The following is an 18,460-nucleotide window of genomic DNA, read 5'->3' on the forward strand; positions in this document are numbered from 1 at the left end:
TGGTTGGGCTCACTACCTTCCCTATAGAATCCCTGTGTAACCTCACCTATGTTCTTATGCAGGGAGCGGATGAAAGTGGCTGCTAGAATGTTCCTCTCCTTACAGCTGAGCTCCACAGGAGGTTGAATGCCATCATCCACCACCAGTGTGAGGAGCTTATGGACAGGGTCAGGACCAAGGTATGAAAACTGGTAAAGAAAAAGAAAGAAATTAATCTATAAAACCCTCAAGGCCAGTAAAAGTCCTCCACAGCTCTATCCTGTGTACCAACCAACAACAATAAGTTAGGCTTGTTTTCTCCAAATGAGGACCTACCAGAAATACATTTCATTATTTTTCCCTTCAGTGATTTACATTTCAACATTTTAAATTATTTTAGTCACAGAGACTGCCTTTAGTTAGGACCACCAGCAAAACTACAGACCTTCCAACATAAAATATAAGAAGGGTGATATGTTAAATAGCAATAAATGGCAATACGGTGATATATTAAATAGCAATAGTAAGGATATATTAAATAGCAATAAATGACTACTCCAAACTGATCAGAAGAAAATTATTTTTATAAAATGGCACATTCTAGCCTTTGGGCAAAAGTTTAGATTCCAGAAGCCCAGAAAAGTTAACAACAAACAAACAATGTATTTTAATATATGAGAGTGCTGCTTCTAAAAGGAGTTAGCTTCAGCACACTGGGAGACCAAGCTTGGGCCAGAGTTACAAACATCTTCTCTATTAACTTAGTCTTGAAGGCAAAGGATCACTGTTGAAGTATTCTGAGTTGCTGCTAATTCCTGTTTCTGTAGGCATGCGTCCTTCCAGAATTTATATATTCTTCATGCCATTTAGTGAGGAGATAATGATGCTTTATTTGGCAACGAATCCTGTGTACACTGTGAGATCTTGCAGAAACACTAAAAGTGCTTCTGAGAAAAAATAAAAGGCTGAGATAGTCCAGAGATGAAGCATGCTTGATGTGAACCAGATGTAAGGTTCAGCTTACTTTTGTTCCTGGACACACTCGGAAGGTGTAAAGGCGCCAGGGGATGATCTTCAGGTAGAACTCCTTCACTGAGAATTGCTGGAGGACCAACAGACAGGAAATGAAGTGAATGATAAATAAAAAGGCTCTATTTGGGTATTCTAATTCAAATATCATAGTCCCTATTTACATTTCTCATAACCTTTCCTCTCCATGGACAAAAGTAATAATTTAGTGAGTACTAAAGTCAAATAAATACATTAACTCTCTATTTAAAAAGGCAAATTAAAAATATTACCCTGATGGCCAAGTGTGGATGGCTCACATCTATAATCTCAGCACTTTGGGAGGCCGAGGCAGGCAGATCACTTGAGGCCAGGAGTTCAAGACCAGCCTGGCCAACATGGCAAAACTCAGTCTCTACTAAAAATACAAAAAAATTAGCTGGGTGCGGTAGCTCATGCCTGTAATCCCAAGTACTCGGGAGGCTGAGGCACAAGAATCGCTTGAACCCGGGAGGCAGAGGGTGCAGTGAGCTGAGATTGGACCATGGCACTCCAGCATGGGTGACAAAGTGAGACCCTGTCTCAAAAAATAAAATAAATAAAAAAAAATATGACTGACAATGCAGTTTCACACAGAGATATTTCATAATTGTAATACTCAAGTCTTTCTAAATATCTGGGATCAGGTTTTCACTTTATGAGAACAGAATATTTCACCTAGAAACAATCAAAATCTCCTTCTGCTCAGCCCCATGATGCTCAGAATTACTTCCTCCAAGTTACTGGACAGCAAACACCAGCAACCCATACACACTGCTTTATACCTATTTGAATGGTGCCAAGGATCTGCCAGGGAAGGGAGGCAAGATGGGGTGAGCTGGAGTGGAATATGTTGGTGGTATAGGGGAAGGTCCTCACACAAAAAAGTTCATACAAAAGAGGAAAAGACAATGCAAAAATTTTTTAATCTTAAAAAATCCCTTTTATCTGAATGTGCAGGTCAGTTGTTTTCTTGATAAAAAAAAGTTTAAAGAAAATTTCAAACACATACTAAAGAAGACAAAGAAGTATAATGAAACCATCAGCTGCTTCAACAATTACCAATTCATAGCCAATCTTGTTTCATTTATTCACTTACCCATTTCCCTCATTACCATCACCCCTAGTCCAAATTAAGGCTAGATTTTTAAATGAAGAATGGTACACAGCAAAGTGTTCTGAAGTAGAACAGAATTAGAACTCAGTTTTGGTTATGAGATTAAAGAGATGTAATGGGATGTTTCACAGAGTCTCATTTTTATGAGGACTGAATGAATAAGGAAAAACAAATATTAAAAAGAAACTAACACAAAGTGCTTCTTAGCTCAGGGGCTTGGGAAATTCACCTTCTTTCCTCTGCCAAAATTTCTTTACTCCAATCCTGTAGCCTAATAGTGACATCCATTTACTGTGGTTTCATGAATCACAGAACAAAAGATCAAATTGTTTTGACACAGCACAAGAAGCCAACAGTAATTTTTATGCTAGCAAGAAATTTTTAACAGTTGAAAGTGGCTTTCTATACAACTAGTTAACAATCTTGCCCTGATTCTCAGACTGTTACTTTGTGGTTTCTGCTACCAAATACCAATTACACACAGGTTCAAGCAGGGGGATTTTATGTCAAGAATGGAAGGTCCAACCTTTGGTGACACATAGCAGTACACCTTCTTCGGTTTCTTCACCTTCTCAGGGGTGTGGCACTCAGAGGGCGAGTCTTCATCTTCCTCGTCAACAGCAGTGGATGGCCGGCGCTGGGAAGAGGTCATGTGCATGGGTGGCAGGTGCCATGGAGTGCTGCTACAGTTGGTAGCATTATAAAGATAAGCCTCAAAGTAAATGCTCACGCCTGAAGTGGACACATTGCGTTCGACGATATTCTTCTCATCCTCTGAAGTATAATAAGGAATAAGGTTTAAAGTAGAAGTCAGAGGAGAAAAAAATTACCTATCACAGGCTTTTAGTCCACAGGACAAGCCAAATGTGGCCCAAATATCAAATGTTTGTGAGGTCAGACAAAAGAGTGCAAACAGGCAAAGAAACGGCTGAAGAACAGCACTAAATCATACTTTTCTTTTAACTTACCACTTAGGACAATAATGTCAAATTCACCATTATTGATTGGCTGATTTTGGTATGAAATGCAAGCATGGAAGCAGCCTCGAGAATGCAGGGTGAGTCGCAAGAACACCTGGAAAGTCTGCCTGTTGGATGTTACTGATTTCTCAAATGAGACACCAGTACTCTCTTCTTCTTGAGGGCCGAGCTATAGGAAGGCAACAGAGCATCACTTAACATATAGTATTTTCCCATTTACAAGTCACTTTACTCCTTACAAAGAGCTTTCCTATCTATGATCTAATCTAAATCACAAAATTACTAATGAGACAGGTATTGTCAGATGAAGATACAGACAGCACAGAAGTCAAGGAGAAGGAAAGAGAGATCGAAGTGAATTAGGTGTGAGAATAACAGAGAAAGGAGCCAGCTCTCTCTAGCACACAGATAAAGAAGGGAGACTGCTTACCTCATGAATGGACAATGTGTAATTGTGCTCATCTCTCAAGGACATGGAATTGTTGGTGGGATTATCATACTCATCTCGGGGTACTATTTGAAGGGTGTGCGGCTGCCCACAGGTCAATACAAGAGTAGAAAAGTGGCACACAATTTTGGTCTTAGAAGGAACCACCATTCCTGGAACAAAGACAATGGAATCTAACATTTATTTATTTTATTTTATTTTTTTATTTTTATTTTTTTTGAGATGGAGTCTCGCTCTTTCGCCCAGGCTGGAGTGCAGTGGTGCAATCTCGGCTCACTGCAAGCTCTGCCTTCCGGGCTCACGCCATTCTCCTGCCTCAGCCTCCCGAGTAGCTGGGACTATAGGTGCCCGCCACCATGCCCAGAGAAATTTTTTTTGTATTTTTAGTGGAGACTGGGTTTCACTGTGTTAGCCAGGATAGTCTCGATCTCCTGACCTCCTGATCCGCCCGCCTTGGCCTCCCAAAGTGCTGGGATTACAGGCGTGAGCCACCACGCCCGGCTGGAATCTAACATTCAAAGGTGCTCTTCAGGGCACAAAGATCTGCTCAGTGGGTCCTAGAAAGCTAGGTTTCCTCCCAATTCCTAGGGATAAATAACACTATCAAGAGGAAGAGAGGCCAGGTGCAGTGGCTCACACGTGTAATCCCAGCACTTTGGGAGGCCAAGGCCAGAGAATCCCTTAAGGATCCCTTAAGAAGTTCAAGACCAGCTTGAGCAACATAGCAAGACCATCTCTACAAAAAATAAAAATTAGCCAGGCATGGTGGTTCATGCCTGTGTCCCAGCTACTCAGGAAGCTAAGGCAAAAGGATCACTTTTGCCCAGGAGGTAAAGGCTACAGTGAGCTATGACCACACCATTGCATTCTAGCCTGTGTGACAAAGGGAGACCCTGTCTCTCTTTTTTTTTTTTTTTGAGACAGAGTCACGCTCTGTCACCTAAGCTGGAATGCAGTGGCACGATCTCGGCTCACTGCAACCTCTGCCTATCGGGTTCAAGCGATTCTCCTGCCTCAGCTGAGTAGCTGGGACTACAGGCACCCGCCACTACACCCAGCTAATTTTTGTATTTTTAGTAGAGACAGCGTTTCACCATATTGGCCAGGCTGGTCTCAAACTCCCCACCTTGTAATTTGCCCGCCTCGGCCTCCCAAAGTGCTGGAATTACAGGCGTAAGCCACGGTGCCCAGCTAACCCTGTCTCTCTATTAAAAAAAAAAAAAAAGGAGGAAAAAACAGAAATAGAGAAATTTAAATGAATTTGGGGGCTTATTTTTGTTACAAATTCTTAACCACTGCAAACCCTAAGCAAAATGAAAAAAACTTGGAAGAAATAAAACAAAAAAACCAACAAACAACTAAACAAATGGAGACATGTTTATGGAAGATCCAACATAGTACAGATGTCAATTTTCCCCAAATTGATATATAGGTTTAACACAATTCTTATCAAAGTTCCAGCAAGATTATTTATAGATTTAGTTAAGATTATTCTAAAATTTAAATGGAAAGGCAAAGGAACTAGAATACTAAAACAATTTTGAAAAAGAAGAATAAAGTGGAGTCAGCTTACCAATTTCAAGACTTATTATAAGAGCTACAGTAATCAGGCTGTGTGACTTGGCTCACGCCTGTAATCCCAACACTTTGGAAGGCCAAAGCAGGAAGACTACTTGAGTCCAGGAGTTCGAGACCACCCTGGGCAACATAGTGAGACCCTATTCCTACAAAAAAGATAAAAAATTAGCTGAGCACGGTGGTGCACGCCTGTAGTCCCAGCTACTCGGGAGGTTGAGGCAGGAGGATCACTTGAACCCAGGAGGCCAAGGCTGCAGTGAATCATGATCACACCACTGCACTCAGCCTGGGTGACAGAGTGAGACCCTGCCTCAAAAAAAAAAAAAAAAAAAGAAGAGGGAGCTACAGTAATCAAGATTCTGTGGTACTGGAGGAGGGATAGGTACACAGATTAATGAAATAAGCCCCCACAAATATGTCCAACTGCTTTTTGATAAAGGTACAAAAGCAATGTAATAGAAGATGAAAGATCACCTTTCCAACAAATGATGCTGGAGTAAAGACATGTATAAGCAAAAAAAAAAAAAAAAAAAAAAAAAAAGGACCTTGACCCAAATCTATTAAAATTAACTAAAAATGGATCATGACCCTAAATACACATTTTCAAACTGTAAAAACTTTTGGGAAAAAAAGAGAACATCTTCAGGATCTGGGACCAAAGATTTCTTAGACACCAACAGTTTGACCATAAAAGAAAAAAATGGATGCACTGGATTTCTTTCTTTCTTTTTTGAGACAGGGTCTCACTTTGTCACCCAGGCTGGAGTGTAGTGGCATGATCACAGCTCACTGCAGCCTCAACCTCCTGGGCTTGTTATCCTACCACCTCACTTCTCCACCCTACTCCCCAGCAGCTGGGACTAAAGGTGCACGCCACCACACCCAGCTAATTTATAAATTTTTTGTAGAGATGAGGTCTCACTATGTTGCCCAGGCCGGTCTTGAACTCCTGGGCTCAAGTGATTCTCCCACCTCAGAAAGTGGATTTCATCAAAATTGAAAACATGTGCTCTGTGAATAACTCTGTTAAGGGAATAAGAAGAAAAGCTCAGCCTGAGCAACATGGCAAAGCCCCATCTCTACAAAAAATATAAAAATTAGCCAGGTGTGGTGGCACGTGCCACAGTCCCAGCAACTTGGGAGGCTGAGATGGGAGATCACCTAAGCCGGGAGAGGTCAAGGCTGCAGTGAGCCATGACTATGCTACTGCACGCCATCATGGGTGACAGAGTGATACCCTGTCTCCAAAAAGAAATAAAGAAAAGCTACAGATGGGGAGAAAATATTTGCAGACCATATGTTTAACAAAGGACTAGCATATAGAATATATACAGAACTCTCAAAAGTCAACGGTAAAAAGCCAAAATGGGCCGGGCACGGTGGTTCATGCCTGTAATCCTAGCACTTTGGGAGGCCAAGGTGGATGGATCACCCGAGGTCAGGAGTTTGAGACCAGCCTGGCTAACAGGGCAAAACCCCATCTCTACTAAAAATACAAAAAACTAGCCAGGCATGATAGCAGATGCCTGTAATCCCAGCTACTTGGGAGGCTGAGGCAGGAGAATTGCTTGAACCTGGGAGGCGGAGGTTGCAGTGAGCTGAGATCGTGCCATTGCACTCCAGCTGGGGCGTCAGAACGAGACTCCATCTCAAAAAAAAGAAAATAATAAATAAATAAATAAATAATAATAATCCCATTAGATAATGGGCAAAAGGGCCAGGTGTGGTGGCTCACGCCTGTAATCCCAGCACTTTTTGGGGCCAAGGGGGTGGATCGCTTGAGCTCAGGAGTTCGAGACCCGCCTGGCCAACATGGCAAAACTCTGTCTCTACAAAATATACAAAAATTAGCCAGGCGTGGTGGTGCCTGCCTGTAATCCCAGCTACTCAGGAGGCTGACACAGGAGAATTGCCAGAACCTGGGAAGAGGAGGTTGGTTGCAGTGAGTCAAGGTAGCACCACTGTACACCAGCCTGGGCAAGAGCAAGGATGTCTAAAAAAAAAAAAAAAAAGAAAGAAAAAAAGAAAGAAAAGAAAAGAAAAGAAAATGGACAAAAGACATGAAGAGACATTTCACCAAAGGATACATAGATGACAGACAGGCACATGAAAAGATGTTCAATAGCATTAACTATTTAAGAAATGCAAATTAAAAGCACAATGAGATACCACTACACACTTATCACAATGGCTAAAATAAAAAATAATGACAGCATTAAATGTTAGCAAGGATGTGAAGAAACTGGATTATTCATACATTGCTGGTGGGAATGTAAAATGCTATAGCCACTCTGGAAAAGAATTTGGCAATTTAAAAGAAACTAAGCATACAACTCCAATACATCTCAGCAATTGCATACTAGAGAAATGAAAATTTATGTTCACATAAAAACCTGTAAGTGAATATTTATAGCAGCTTTATTCATCATAGCCCCCAAATGGAAACGACCCAGATGACCTTTAACAGATGAATAGTTAAACAAACTGGTACATTCAGACCACAGAATATACGTAGAGAATCCCTAATCCAAAAACCAGAAATCCAAAATGCTCCAAAATCCAAAACATTTTGGGTACCTACATGATCCTCAAAGGAAATGCTCACTGAAGCATTTAGGGTTTCAGATTTTTGGCCTAGGGATGCTGAAGTGGTAAGTAAGTATATTGCCAATATTCCAAAACCCCCAAAAATCCAAAATCCAAGACACTTCTAGGCAGACACAGTGGCTCATGCCTGTAATCCCAGCACCTTGGGAGGCCAAGGCAGGAGGATTGCTTGAGGCCAGGAGTTAGAAACCAGCTTGGTTAACATAATGAGACTGTCTCTACAAAACAAAAAATCAAAAAATTCACCGAGCATGGTGGTGCACACTTGTAGTCTCAGCTACTTGGGAGGCTGAGGTGGAAGGATTGCTTGGGCCCAGCAGGTCAAGGCTACAGTGAGCCATGATCCTTGCACTGCATTCCAGCCTAGGTGACAGAGCAAGGCCCTGTCTCAAAAACAACAAAACATTCCTATACCACGTTTGGAGAGAAAAAAACCACAAAACCACACATCTGGTCCCAAGCATTTTGGATGAAGAATACTCAACCTGTACTACTCAGCAGTAAAAAGGAACCAACTACTGATACACTCAGTAACCTGGATGAATCGCCAGAAAATTATGCTGAGTGAGGAAAAGTCAACCCCAACAGGTTATATACTATATGATTCTAGTTATATAACATTCTTCAAATGACAAAATTATAGAAATGGGGAATAGATTCGTGGGTTGCCAGGGGTTAAGAACAGGTTGGGGATGGGGGGCAGGTACGGTGGCTCATGCCTGTAATCCCAGCACTTTGGGAGGCTGAGGCGAGCGGATCATGAGGTCAGGAGATTGAGACCATCCTGGCCAACATGGTGAAATCTTGTCTCTACTAAAAATACAAAAATTAGCTGGGCGTGGTGGCACGTGCCTGTAATCCCAGCTACTCAGCGTGAGGCAGGAGAATCCACTGAACCAGGGAGTTGGAGGTTGCAGTGAGCCAAGATGGCACCACTACACTCCAGCCTGGCGACAGGGCGAGACGCCATCAAAAAAAAAAAGAAAAAAAAAAAAGAAAGAAACAGGTTGGGGGGGATAGGTGCAGCTGTAAAAGGGCAACATAAGGGATCCTTGTGATGATGGAAATGTTCTGTACCTTGACTGTATCAATGTCAATAACCTGGCTGTTATACTGTACTAGTAGTTTTGGAAAATGTTACCATTGCAGGAAACTGGGAAAAGGGTACACCAGATCTCTGCATTATTTCTTACAAATGCATATGAATATACAATTATCAAAAAATAAAAAGTTTAATTTTTTTAAAAAGGCTGGTACATGTAAGGGTATGAGCTGTTCTCCACTGGTGGCAAAGAGGTGGGTGATGATAATTCATATGAAAAGGAGTATCTGAGTGAGGCACTTAAGCAAAGGAGAGGATACATGGAAAGAGAGACGGCTTGGGAGCCACTTTGTCCAGAGCCTTACTCTGCTATCAGAGAAAGAAAATTAAGGACTAGTCAAGCAAAGATACACAAATCTTAAGGCCCCACTCAGTACGGTTTCACTTCAAAAGTTACCCAGGGACCCCAGGTCCTATTATTTCTGTGGATACCACAGCCCTTAGCCCTTAAGAACTAACCAAACTAATGACTCAGCAATTTTACTCCCAGAGTAATAAAAACATGTCAACACAAAAACTTGTACACAAATGTTCACAGTAGTGTTGCTTACAGTACCCAAAAGTAGAAACAATTCGACCACCAACTGATGAAAGGATAAATAAAATATGGCATGTACATAAAATAGAATATTATTTGTCAATAAAAAGAAATGAAGTACAGATTCACGCTACAGCATGACTGAATCTGGTTTAGATATTTGTACCCTCCAAATCGCATGTTGAAATGTGATTCCCAGTGTTGGAGGTGGGCCTGGTGGGAGGTGATGGGGTCATAGGGGAGGATCCCTCATGAATGGCTTGGTCCCCTCCTCATGGTAATGAATAAGCTCTTGTTCTGAGTTCATGCAAGATCTGTTTGTTTAGAAAAGCCCAGCACCTCCTCCCTCTCTCTCTTGCTCCCTCTCTCACCATTAGACACTCCTGCTCCCGCTTCGCCTTCCACCATGAGTGGAAGCTTCGCGAGGCCTCACCAGAAGCAGATGCTGGTGCTATGCTTTTTGTACAACTTGCAGAACCATGAGCCAAATAAACCTCTTTTCTTTATAAATTACCCAGTCTCAGGTATTTCTTTACAGCAAGACAAAAGCAGCCAAACACAGCAGGCAAATCCACAGAGGCAGCAGATGAGTGGCTGCCTAGGTCTGGGGGATTTGGGGGAAAAGTAACTACTAACATGTATGGGGTTTCTTTTTGAGGTGATGAAAATGCTCTAAAATCGACTGTGATGATGGCTGCATTTAAAGAACCGTTAAACTGTATACTTTAAAAGGATGAATTTTATGGCATGGGAATTAAATCTCAATAAAGGTATTATTTTTAAAAAGGAAAGACAGGATGGAAAGAGAGAGAGGGAAGGAGACAAAGGGAAAAAGAAAGGAAAAAAGAACCTACCAGGTTGAAAAATTTTGTAGTAGGGACTATATGCCACATTTAATCCACCAAGCTTCACTGTGATTTCATAACGCCCAGCCTTGCGCACAGTGAAGGCCACTTTTACTACGTTGGAATTGGGCTCCTGAAGGACTTCCTGGGTCACTGGAATTTCCACTGCTAGCTCGACATGAGAGATGTGAACTCTTAGTCCCACAGGCCGATGTGCAGGGAAAGGCTGCCCGTTCTTATAGAATAACTGCCATGGGGAGAAGAAGGACACCTGTTAGCAAGCAGAGGAAAAAAACATTTCCTGTGTAGAGTGAGTGGGGAGAGAGGAAGTAGCTGGCAGAGACCACACCAGTAAATCCCAGTACCTACCCTGTTGCTCACAGTCCTGCTCACAAAAACACAGAGAGAAACAAATCCCCTCAATACTCTAAAGAAAACCATTATTAAGTCATGAGCAAATTCCTAACTTGTTCAGAGGACAAGGGTAGAATTTACCACTAAATCAAGAAAATGTCCATTTTAACTTGCCACTTCTGAACCACCAATGCTGCCTCCTTGGTCTTACCAGCCCTTTATATTATCAATGCTAACCCAAATTTAAAGGTAAGTTAGCCGGCAGCACTGGCAATGAGTGAACTAAAGCGTTACCAGACAAAGGTAGGAGGGGTTCAGACTCTCAAGCCAAGCTTAATGCTACAGTGGAGAAGTCAATGCAGGAGTTGGGAAATTTTTTCTGTAAAGTGCCAGAGAGTAAATATTTTGGCTTTGTGGACCGTACACAACTACTCAACTGTCATAACTACTCAGGTGTGAAAACAGCCATAGTCAATACATGATGAATGGGTGTGGCTGTGTTCCAAGACAAATGTATTTAAAGAAACAGAAGGTGGGCCTGATTTGCTAACCCCTATCTATAATACTTACTCTTTTCTGTAATATTTTTCTTATTTTGAAAAGGTAACATTAAGCTTTATACTTCTTCAAAGCTAAGGACCTATTAAATCAAAATGACAGAGAAATTTGTGACTCTTCAGATAGTAGCAATTCACTAGTTCCTGGAAGGAGTTGAAAAACAAGAGAAAATGTTAACATTCCAGGCCAGCACCTGGGCTCTGGAAAGCAAGTTACTCAGAAACCCCAATGGGTATGGAGACAGAAACATTCCCTTACATGCACTCGGAAGGCCATGCTGTGGCCCACCTCATAGGGGTCCTTCCAATCCCAGGAGACTTTGCAAGACCGGGGATCCAGGTAATTTCCCCGCACGTAGTCATAAATAGTCCGGTCCCCTCGGCGCTCACGGTCCTCATTCTGGAGGAAGCTGACTACACGTGCGGCAAGCTCAAAGAGGAACTTAATTGTGAAGAAGAATGCAACCACAGACACTGTGATTCCACCTATGCAAAAGAGAGAACACACAAACCGCCTGCCAGTTACACATTACAGCTTTTCATTATGCAACAGGCCAGCCATTTCTCAAAAATTAAAGGAGGTCAGGATGAGACTGTAAGACTGCCAAAGAAACACTGCACTGGGCACTACCTCTGTAGATAAGAAAGGAACTTCTACACCAGGGGTCAGTAACTACAGTCCTCAGGCCAAAGCCCACCCACTGCCTATTTTGGTAAATAAAGTTCCATTGGGATACAGCCACACCCATCATTTATAAATTGTCTATGGCTACTTTTGCACTACACTGGCAGAGTTGAGTCATTGAAATGAGCCTTCGGAACCAAAAATATTTACTCTCTGGCCTTTTATAGAAAAAGTTTGCAAACTCTTGCTCTATATGAGCTGCATATAATGTCCGCCCTGCTCCCTACCTTCCTGCACTTGCTGGGCACCCCACAGAAGCAGTCAAAAGGATGTGCCTTTGGTTCCCACCATTTCCTTCTTAAAGAATGCATTATTTGGGAGCCCTCCCCTCCCTTGTGTACTTGGCAAAAGTCTTCTCCAATCCCCACCAGAGTTAGCAGTTCCCTTTTCTGGGCTCCTTCAAACTCCTACACATTCATCTGGTATAACTTTTCTCCTCCTTGACCATTCCCCTTTATGTTATGAATGCCTACTCCTTGAAGGCAGGTTTTTGTCTTATTCAACTTTAGACTCCACAGTAAACAGTGTCTGGCATTGACTATAATTGCTCAATAAACCCAGATGAATGAATTCCAATGCCAACTCTGTGAAGGTACATTCTGGCACGACTAGAAATATTTTCAGCTCCATTTTCAAAGGGAAAAGAATAGGCAGAAAGGCAAAAAGGACCCAAGCAACCTTTACAAAAATATAATAGAGAGAGCTCTTTCCATAACGTACCAATAACGTAAAACATCAGGTCCCGTCAATGCCAACAGACAGCCGAGGATCACAGCTGCAGCTGTTAAAAGAAAACTTGTTTAGTTTTTGTCTCCAACTCTGCCTCATAGCTATCTCAGAGTAAGACAAAGTAGAGTGTATGGCGTGAGCCAAACAACTCTCTCTAGTCTAGAGCCTTACTATTCCTATCCTCTTTCTAGCTTGACAGGTGCCGTATAATATATTTCAGAGAAACAAAGAGACTGCATCATTCCCCTTAAAGACTTCCAATCTACTGACCACTCTAGGAATACCACAAACAGCCACTTGCTTTATTGCTAATTTCAAAATGCAGTAACATGGCTTTCATCTTCTTAGATCCATAGTTCCCAAGACAGTTTCCCTCCCTCATGCAAAGTGGTGCTAATTAACACATGCAAAGAGGGTAATGGAGTCACTTTCCCCTTATGTTTGCCTTTTGGGAGTAATTCAGCTAAGTAGAAATGGCTATATAAAATGTAGATTTTTTTTTTAAAAGCAAGTATCATTATCATCATGTTGGCATTATGTAATTAAAATGAACTCTGGGTCATCCCAATAATAAGCAGTGGGTCTGAAAGTGAAGTCATTTATGCTGTTACCAATCAGACAAACTAATGGGCCCTCTGGAAGATGAGCTCAGCAGAAAGACCAAGGAGAGGAACAAAAGGAGACTGTACTTCTCATCCTCAGTCATGCCTGTCAAGGTAGGAGTCTGAGGGAAGACTTTCACTGTTGTTAAACTTGTTTCCAGAATAAGACTTCAATCTTAATTACTCATTTGATCATGTCAACCAATAAAAGTACTGCCAAGGAAAAATGCAATGTATGCTAACGTTCATATCTTATCACTGAGTCTGACCTTAGCACAGGCTGTATATGCTATTTTACAATGCATGAATGCACTCTTTCTTTTCAAGTCAGTGTACACTAAGGCTGTCAATGTTATCTTGACCCAGCACCTTTTATCAGCACTAGAATATTACGTAGAGACAAGACAGCTAAAAATTTCTAGGCTCAGATCTGGGAGGGACCAAAACAACTTTTTTTCAGGGTGTGTTTTTACACCTGATTGTGCTTGCTTAGTTCCTCTGATAACAATATACCCAGTGGAACCCACAGAGAGTAGGTAATTTGAGGAATGACCGTCAAAAGTTTCATACAAATCCTACTTAGAGTGATTATCTAAAGTCCTACTAGAAAAGAAATCCACACTGGGAACATTAGAATTGTCATGTGGATGAAGGTGCTCCCAAAAGGGTCTATTACAGACAATATAAAGAGCCAAAATTTGGGATCACAACTACTGAACCTCCTTCCCAAACAAGTATCTCATCTCTTGGGACCCTATGCTGAATTAGCTGGGGACCCAACAGCTATCATCTCAAAAAGCTGCTACGATCTCTCAAAAAGCATCTGTCTGCATCTTACAGGATGCACTAGATGACTTGGTGGGACCAAAACTGGCAGTTTAACTGCCTTAGGTACTTCCTCAGCGGGATGCCATTCGATCTGACCCTAGATGTGAAATTTCTGGTCCTCAGGGAAGTTACAGCACTCAGCAAAGAAATGAAGTATATGTGGCTGGTGTTACAGATTTGTGGTCTTCTTAGAGGAATAAAAGCAGTGCCAAATGTATGGCTTGAGTCATGAGGGCTAGAAAAATTCCCACCTACTATCTCTGACAACTACAACAACCCTTCTGTGAGAGACAGCTGACATGCAGTAATTGAGAAGCCTGGAGAACAATCCCAGGACTGCAAACTGTGTGACCTATCTAGGCTTCAGAATCTCATTGCTGTAAAAAGAGTTGCAATTTAATAATTTCTATGGTATCATCTCCTTTAGTATGATATGACTTCAATGCAACTCCCCACGGCCATCAAAGCTCTAGCCAAACAGCATAACAAATAGCATAAGATAGAGGATAAGGGGGCAGACTCTAGAGTTAGATTACCTGGCTTCAATTCCATGCCCCATCATTCATAATGTGACCCTGGACAAGTCATTTAATCTTTGTAAAGGAGTGCCAGTTTCCTTATATGTACCTCACGGGGTGCTGTGAGGATTAAATGAGTTAACACATGTAAGCAGCCTACAGTAGTGCCTGGCACACAGTGAGTTCTCAAAGTTTTAATGATTATTACAATTATTATCAATAGTAGCGCCAGTATCACTACTCCTTTACTTCAAAGCTGATAGGAAACTCCTCTCTACTGGCCCACACTTTCTTCAAAGAGAAATGCATCTGAATTTCAAAAGGCATGGCTTCTATTACTATCCCTGAACAGTCTGCATGGGAGTTCTTTATACTATTCTAATTTTATGCCTAAAAAATTTTACAATAAAGGGTTAAAAACTCATCCTAAAATAATTCGTCCAACAAATACTGAGTACTTACTTTTTTTTTTTTTTTTTTTTTTTTTGACGGAGTCTCACACTGTCACCCAGGCTGGAGTGCAGTGGCGTGATCTCGGCTCACTGAAAGCTCGCCTCCCGGGTTCGCGCCATTCTCCTGCCTCAGCCTCCCGAGTAGCTGGCACTACAGGCGCCTGCCACCATGCCCAGCTAATTTTTTGTATTTTTGGTAGAGACGAGGTTTCACTGTGTTAGCCAGGATGGTCTCGATCTCATGACCTCGTGATCCACCCGCCTCAGCCTCCCAAAGTGCTGGGATTACAGGCATGAGCCACCGCGCCCGGCCCTGAGTACTTACTCAATGTGCCAGGTACAGGGGGTACAAATTAGAACATGAGAGCCACAGTCCAGTTATCATGAAGCTGGCAGTAATGAGCTTTACCTTGTGGAGTCCTCGGCCATTTTTCCCCTGTCACTTATTTCTCAATCAAATCATCACAACTGATTTTCAAGATCAGCTAAACCTTCTCCAATGAGTCAGTTCTACATTTCTGCCCCACCTCTATTCATCATTTAAAACTCAACAGACCAATTACTACTTTTTCCCCAAACAACTGTCTTCTTGAAACCTCCTCATGACCAGGGAGTTAGTTCTATCAATTCATCATTCGCTGACATCACCTTTACAAAATGTCCCACTGCTCTACAACAGCTCTCAAACCACTCCCCACCCCCATAGTATTTACTGACCTCCCAGTTTCACCCATGGTCACATTCTGAATTTGCCTTCGTTCTACAAATTCCCCCTTTCTGGTTCCTCCTGAATTCTCTCAAAAGCCCTTCTATTTTTTTTTGAGACAGAGTCTTGCTCTGTTGCCAGGCTGGAGTGCAGTGGCATAATCTTGGCTCTCTGCAACCTCCACCTCCCGGGTTCAAGCAATTCTCCTGCCTCAGCCTCCCGAGTAGCTGGGATTACAGGTGCCCACCACCATGCCAGGCTAATTTTTTGTATTTTTTTTTTTTTTTTAGTAGAGACAGGGTTTCACCATGTCAGCCAGGCTGGTCTTGAACTCCTGACCTCAAGTGAACCACCTGCCTTGGCTTCCCAAACTGCTGGGATTACAAGCGTGAGCCACCACGCCCAGCCAGGCCTCCCTATTTTTGTCACTAAAATCACTTTTATTCCAGATCTTACCTCTGTTCTGTAAGCATTTTCTGTAAGCATGTTCCGACCCTGTCGGGGGCTCTCTCTGTCCTGTATCTACTGCTACCCCTACCCCATGCTATTCTCCTTGGCCCCAGTTGCTATAATACCTTGTTATTCATCCTATGATCTATCCAAATTAGATCCTTTACACTTTTACATACAGCTCTGAAATGTCCCCTCTCCATTCCTTTTGAAAACTCATCTCCTCTGCCTAGAATATCCTCCTTCCTTTTATTCTCTATGCATGGAAAATCTCCTGATCCTGAGGTCTAGGAAAAATCCTATCCACTCTCTCCAAAATCTTCCCTAATATTAAATTTAGAAATTCCTTCCCTCATGTGAATCTCCATAGAACATTGTTTTTATTTATCTTATAGCACTTTTCTTTTTTTTTTTTTTTTTGGGACGGAGTTTCACTCTTGTTGCCCAGGCTGGAGTGCAATGGCGTGATCTCAGCTCACCACAACCTCCACCTCTGGGTTCAAGCGATTCTCCTGCCTCAGCCTCCCGAGTAGCTGGGATTACAGGCATGCACCACCACGCCCAGCTAATTTTGTATTTTTAGTAGAGACGGGGTTTCTCCATGTTGGTCAGGCTGATCTCAAACTCCCAACCTGAGGTGATCCGCCTGCCTCAGCCTCCCAAAGTGCTGGGATTACAGTTGTGAGCCACCATGCCTGGCCTAGCACTTTTATTCTTTTAGTCTCGTTTTTTCATTTTAGAGTGGTAATGAGTAGTCTTAAAAATCCTCCAGGCTGGGCATGGTGGCTCATGTCTGTAACCCCAACACTTTGGGAGGCTGAGGTGGGAAGATCACTTGAGCTCAGGAGTTTGAGACCAGTCTGGGCAATATAGTGGGACCTCACCTCTACTAAAACTTGAAAACAAATTAGCTGGGTGTGCTGGCACACACCTATATCCAAGCTACTGGAGGCAGGGAGGGCATCTGAGGCAGAAGGATCCCTTGAGCCCAGGAGGTTGAGGCTGCAGTGAGCCCTGATGGCACCACTGCACTACACTCCAACTGCACAACAGAGCAAGACCCTGTCTCCAAAAAAAAAAAAAAAAAAAAAAAAGCTCCAAAGAAACCAACATAATTGCATATAGTAACTTCAATAAATATGAATAAGATCAAATGTCTGTCCTTTTCTTTGTCCAGAATGCCTAAGGATCAGGAATTTTCCAGATGGGATCTTCCTTGTAGATAGAGTTTGAAAGGATTTCTCTAACAGTATATTCACTTGAGCCAGGCGTTGTAAGTTCCTCAACCTAAAAGTTGCCAATTTAATTCAGTTCAACAAGCAGGTATCAAATGCCCACCACTGGGGTTGCAGATTCCCATGCATGGTATTTTTCTACAGCAGTTTCTACAGCATGCTCTACTTTTTGCTATTCATAATTTTCCTGTATGAAATTATTTTGGAACTTTCCCAAGTCTAATTGCAGTACAAACAAGTATGTGAGGCTCTACTGTACTATTTCATCAAATTGTTATGAGTACTTTGTGTGTTTTCAAGTTCATCTCTTTAGTGTCCTTGACCTTTATAAATATGGCATATTGTGATACTTTAAGCTAGAAGAAAAATATGACAGTAGTAAATTAACAGCTTTCTACCCACTTATTGAGTCACTTATCACAGACCAAACACTGCCTTCAGTGCTTTACATATGTTAACCTAAGTAACTGTCACCACAACAACTTGGTAAGATGAATACTATTATTCTCGTTTTATGGATTTTTTTTTTTAAGCTGGGCTTAAGGTTGCTGAACATCTCACATTGGGGTAAGTGACAGAGTTGAGATTCAAGCCTGGCTGGGAAAGCCTAGCAGGGCATGGCGGCTCATACCTGTAATCCCAGCACTTTGGAAGCCAAGGCAGGAGGATCACTTGAGCTCAAGAGCTTGGGATCAGCCTGAGCAACATGGCAAAACCCCGTCTCTACAAAAAATACAAAGAAAAAATTAGGATGTCATAGTGCACGCCTGCAGTCCCAGTTACTTGGGAGGCTGAGGCGGGAAGATTGCTTGAGCCTAGGAGGTCAAGGCTGCAGTGAGCCATGATTGTGCTACTGCACTCCAGCCTGGTTGACAGAGAAAGACCCTGTCTCCATTAAAAAAAAAAAAAAAAAAAAGCCTACGTCTAACTCCGAAGCTCAATGCTCTTAACCTCTACAGTGAATCATGAAAAAGAATAAAGTCATAAGGATAGTGAAGTATTTGGGGAAAAAAAGATTTATGAAAACAGGTAAAACAAAGTATGAGAAAACACTATCCAATCTTACTGTGAGGAATCTCATAGCAAGGCTAAAATTAGAAAGA

The 18,460-nt window shown here is 42.1% G+C and overlaps 1 protein-coding gene across 12 annotated transcripts in view; it reads right to left on the bottom strand.

The window, feature by feature from the left end:
* AREL1 (apoptosis resistant E3 ubiquitin protein ligase 1) overlaps positions 1-18,460 on the bottom strand; it is a 51,801-nt gene that overhangs the window by 11,753 nt on the left and 21,588 nt on the right. For 4 of the 12 annotated variants that reach the window (XM_001157027.6, XM_016926415.4, XM_016926414.4 and 1 more), the window contains 8 exons: positions 12,558-12,618; positions 11,412-11,638; positions 10,251-10,488; positions 3,554-3,723; positions 3,112-3,292; positions 2,670-2,917; positions 1,004-1,081; positions 47-188 (listed from right to left, as the gene is read on the bottom strand). In XM_001157027.6, coding sequence (XP_001157027.3) covers positions 47-188; positions 1,004-1,081; positions 2,670-2,917; positions 3,112-3,292; positions 3,554-3,723; positions 10,251-10,488; positions 11,412-11,638; positions 12,558-12,573 — 1,300 coding nt within the window. In that variant the 5' untranslated portion in view covers positions 12,574-12,618. Of the gene's footprint in view, positions 1-46; positions 189-1,003; positions 1,082-2,669; positions 2,918-3,111; positions 3,293-3,553; positions 3,724-10,250; positions 10,489-11,411; positions 11,639-12,557; positions 12,619-17,988; positions 18,081-18,460 lie in introns of all 12 variants that reach the window. The other 8 variants (XM_009428133.5, XM_063793013.1, XM_009428134.5 and 5 more) reach the window with 5 other exon arrangements.

This window comes from Pan troglodytes, chromosome 15 (genome assembly GCF_028858775.2).
Source record: "Pan troglodytes isolate AG18354 chromosome 15, NHGRI_mPanTro3-v2.0_pri, whole genome shotgun sequence".
Classification (NCBI taxonomy): domain Eukaryota; kingdom Metazoa; phylum Chordata; class Mammalia; order Primates; family Hominidae; genus Pan; species Pan troglodytes.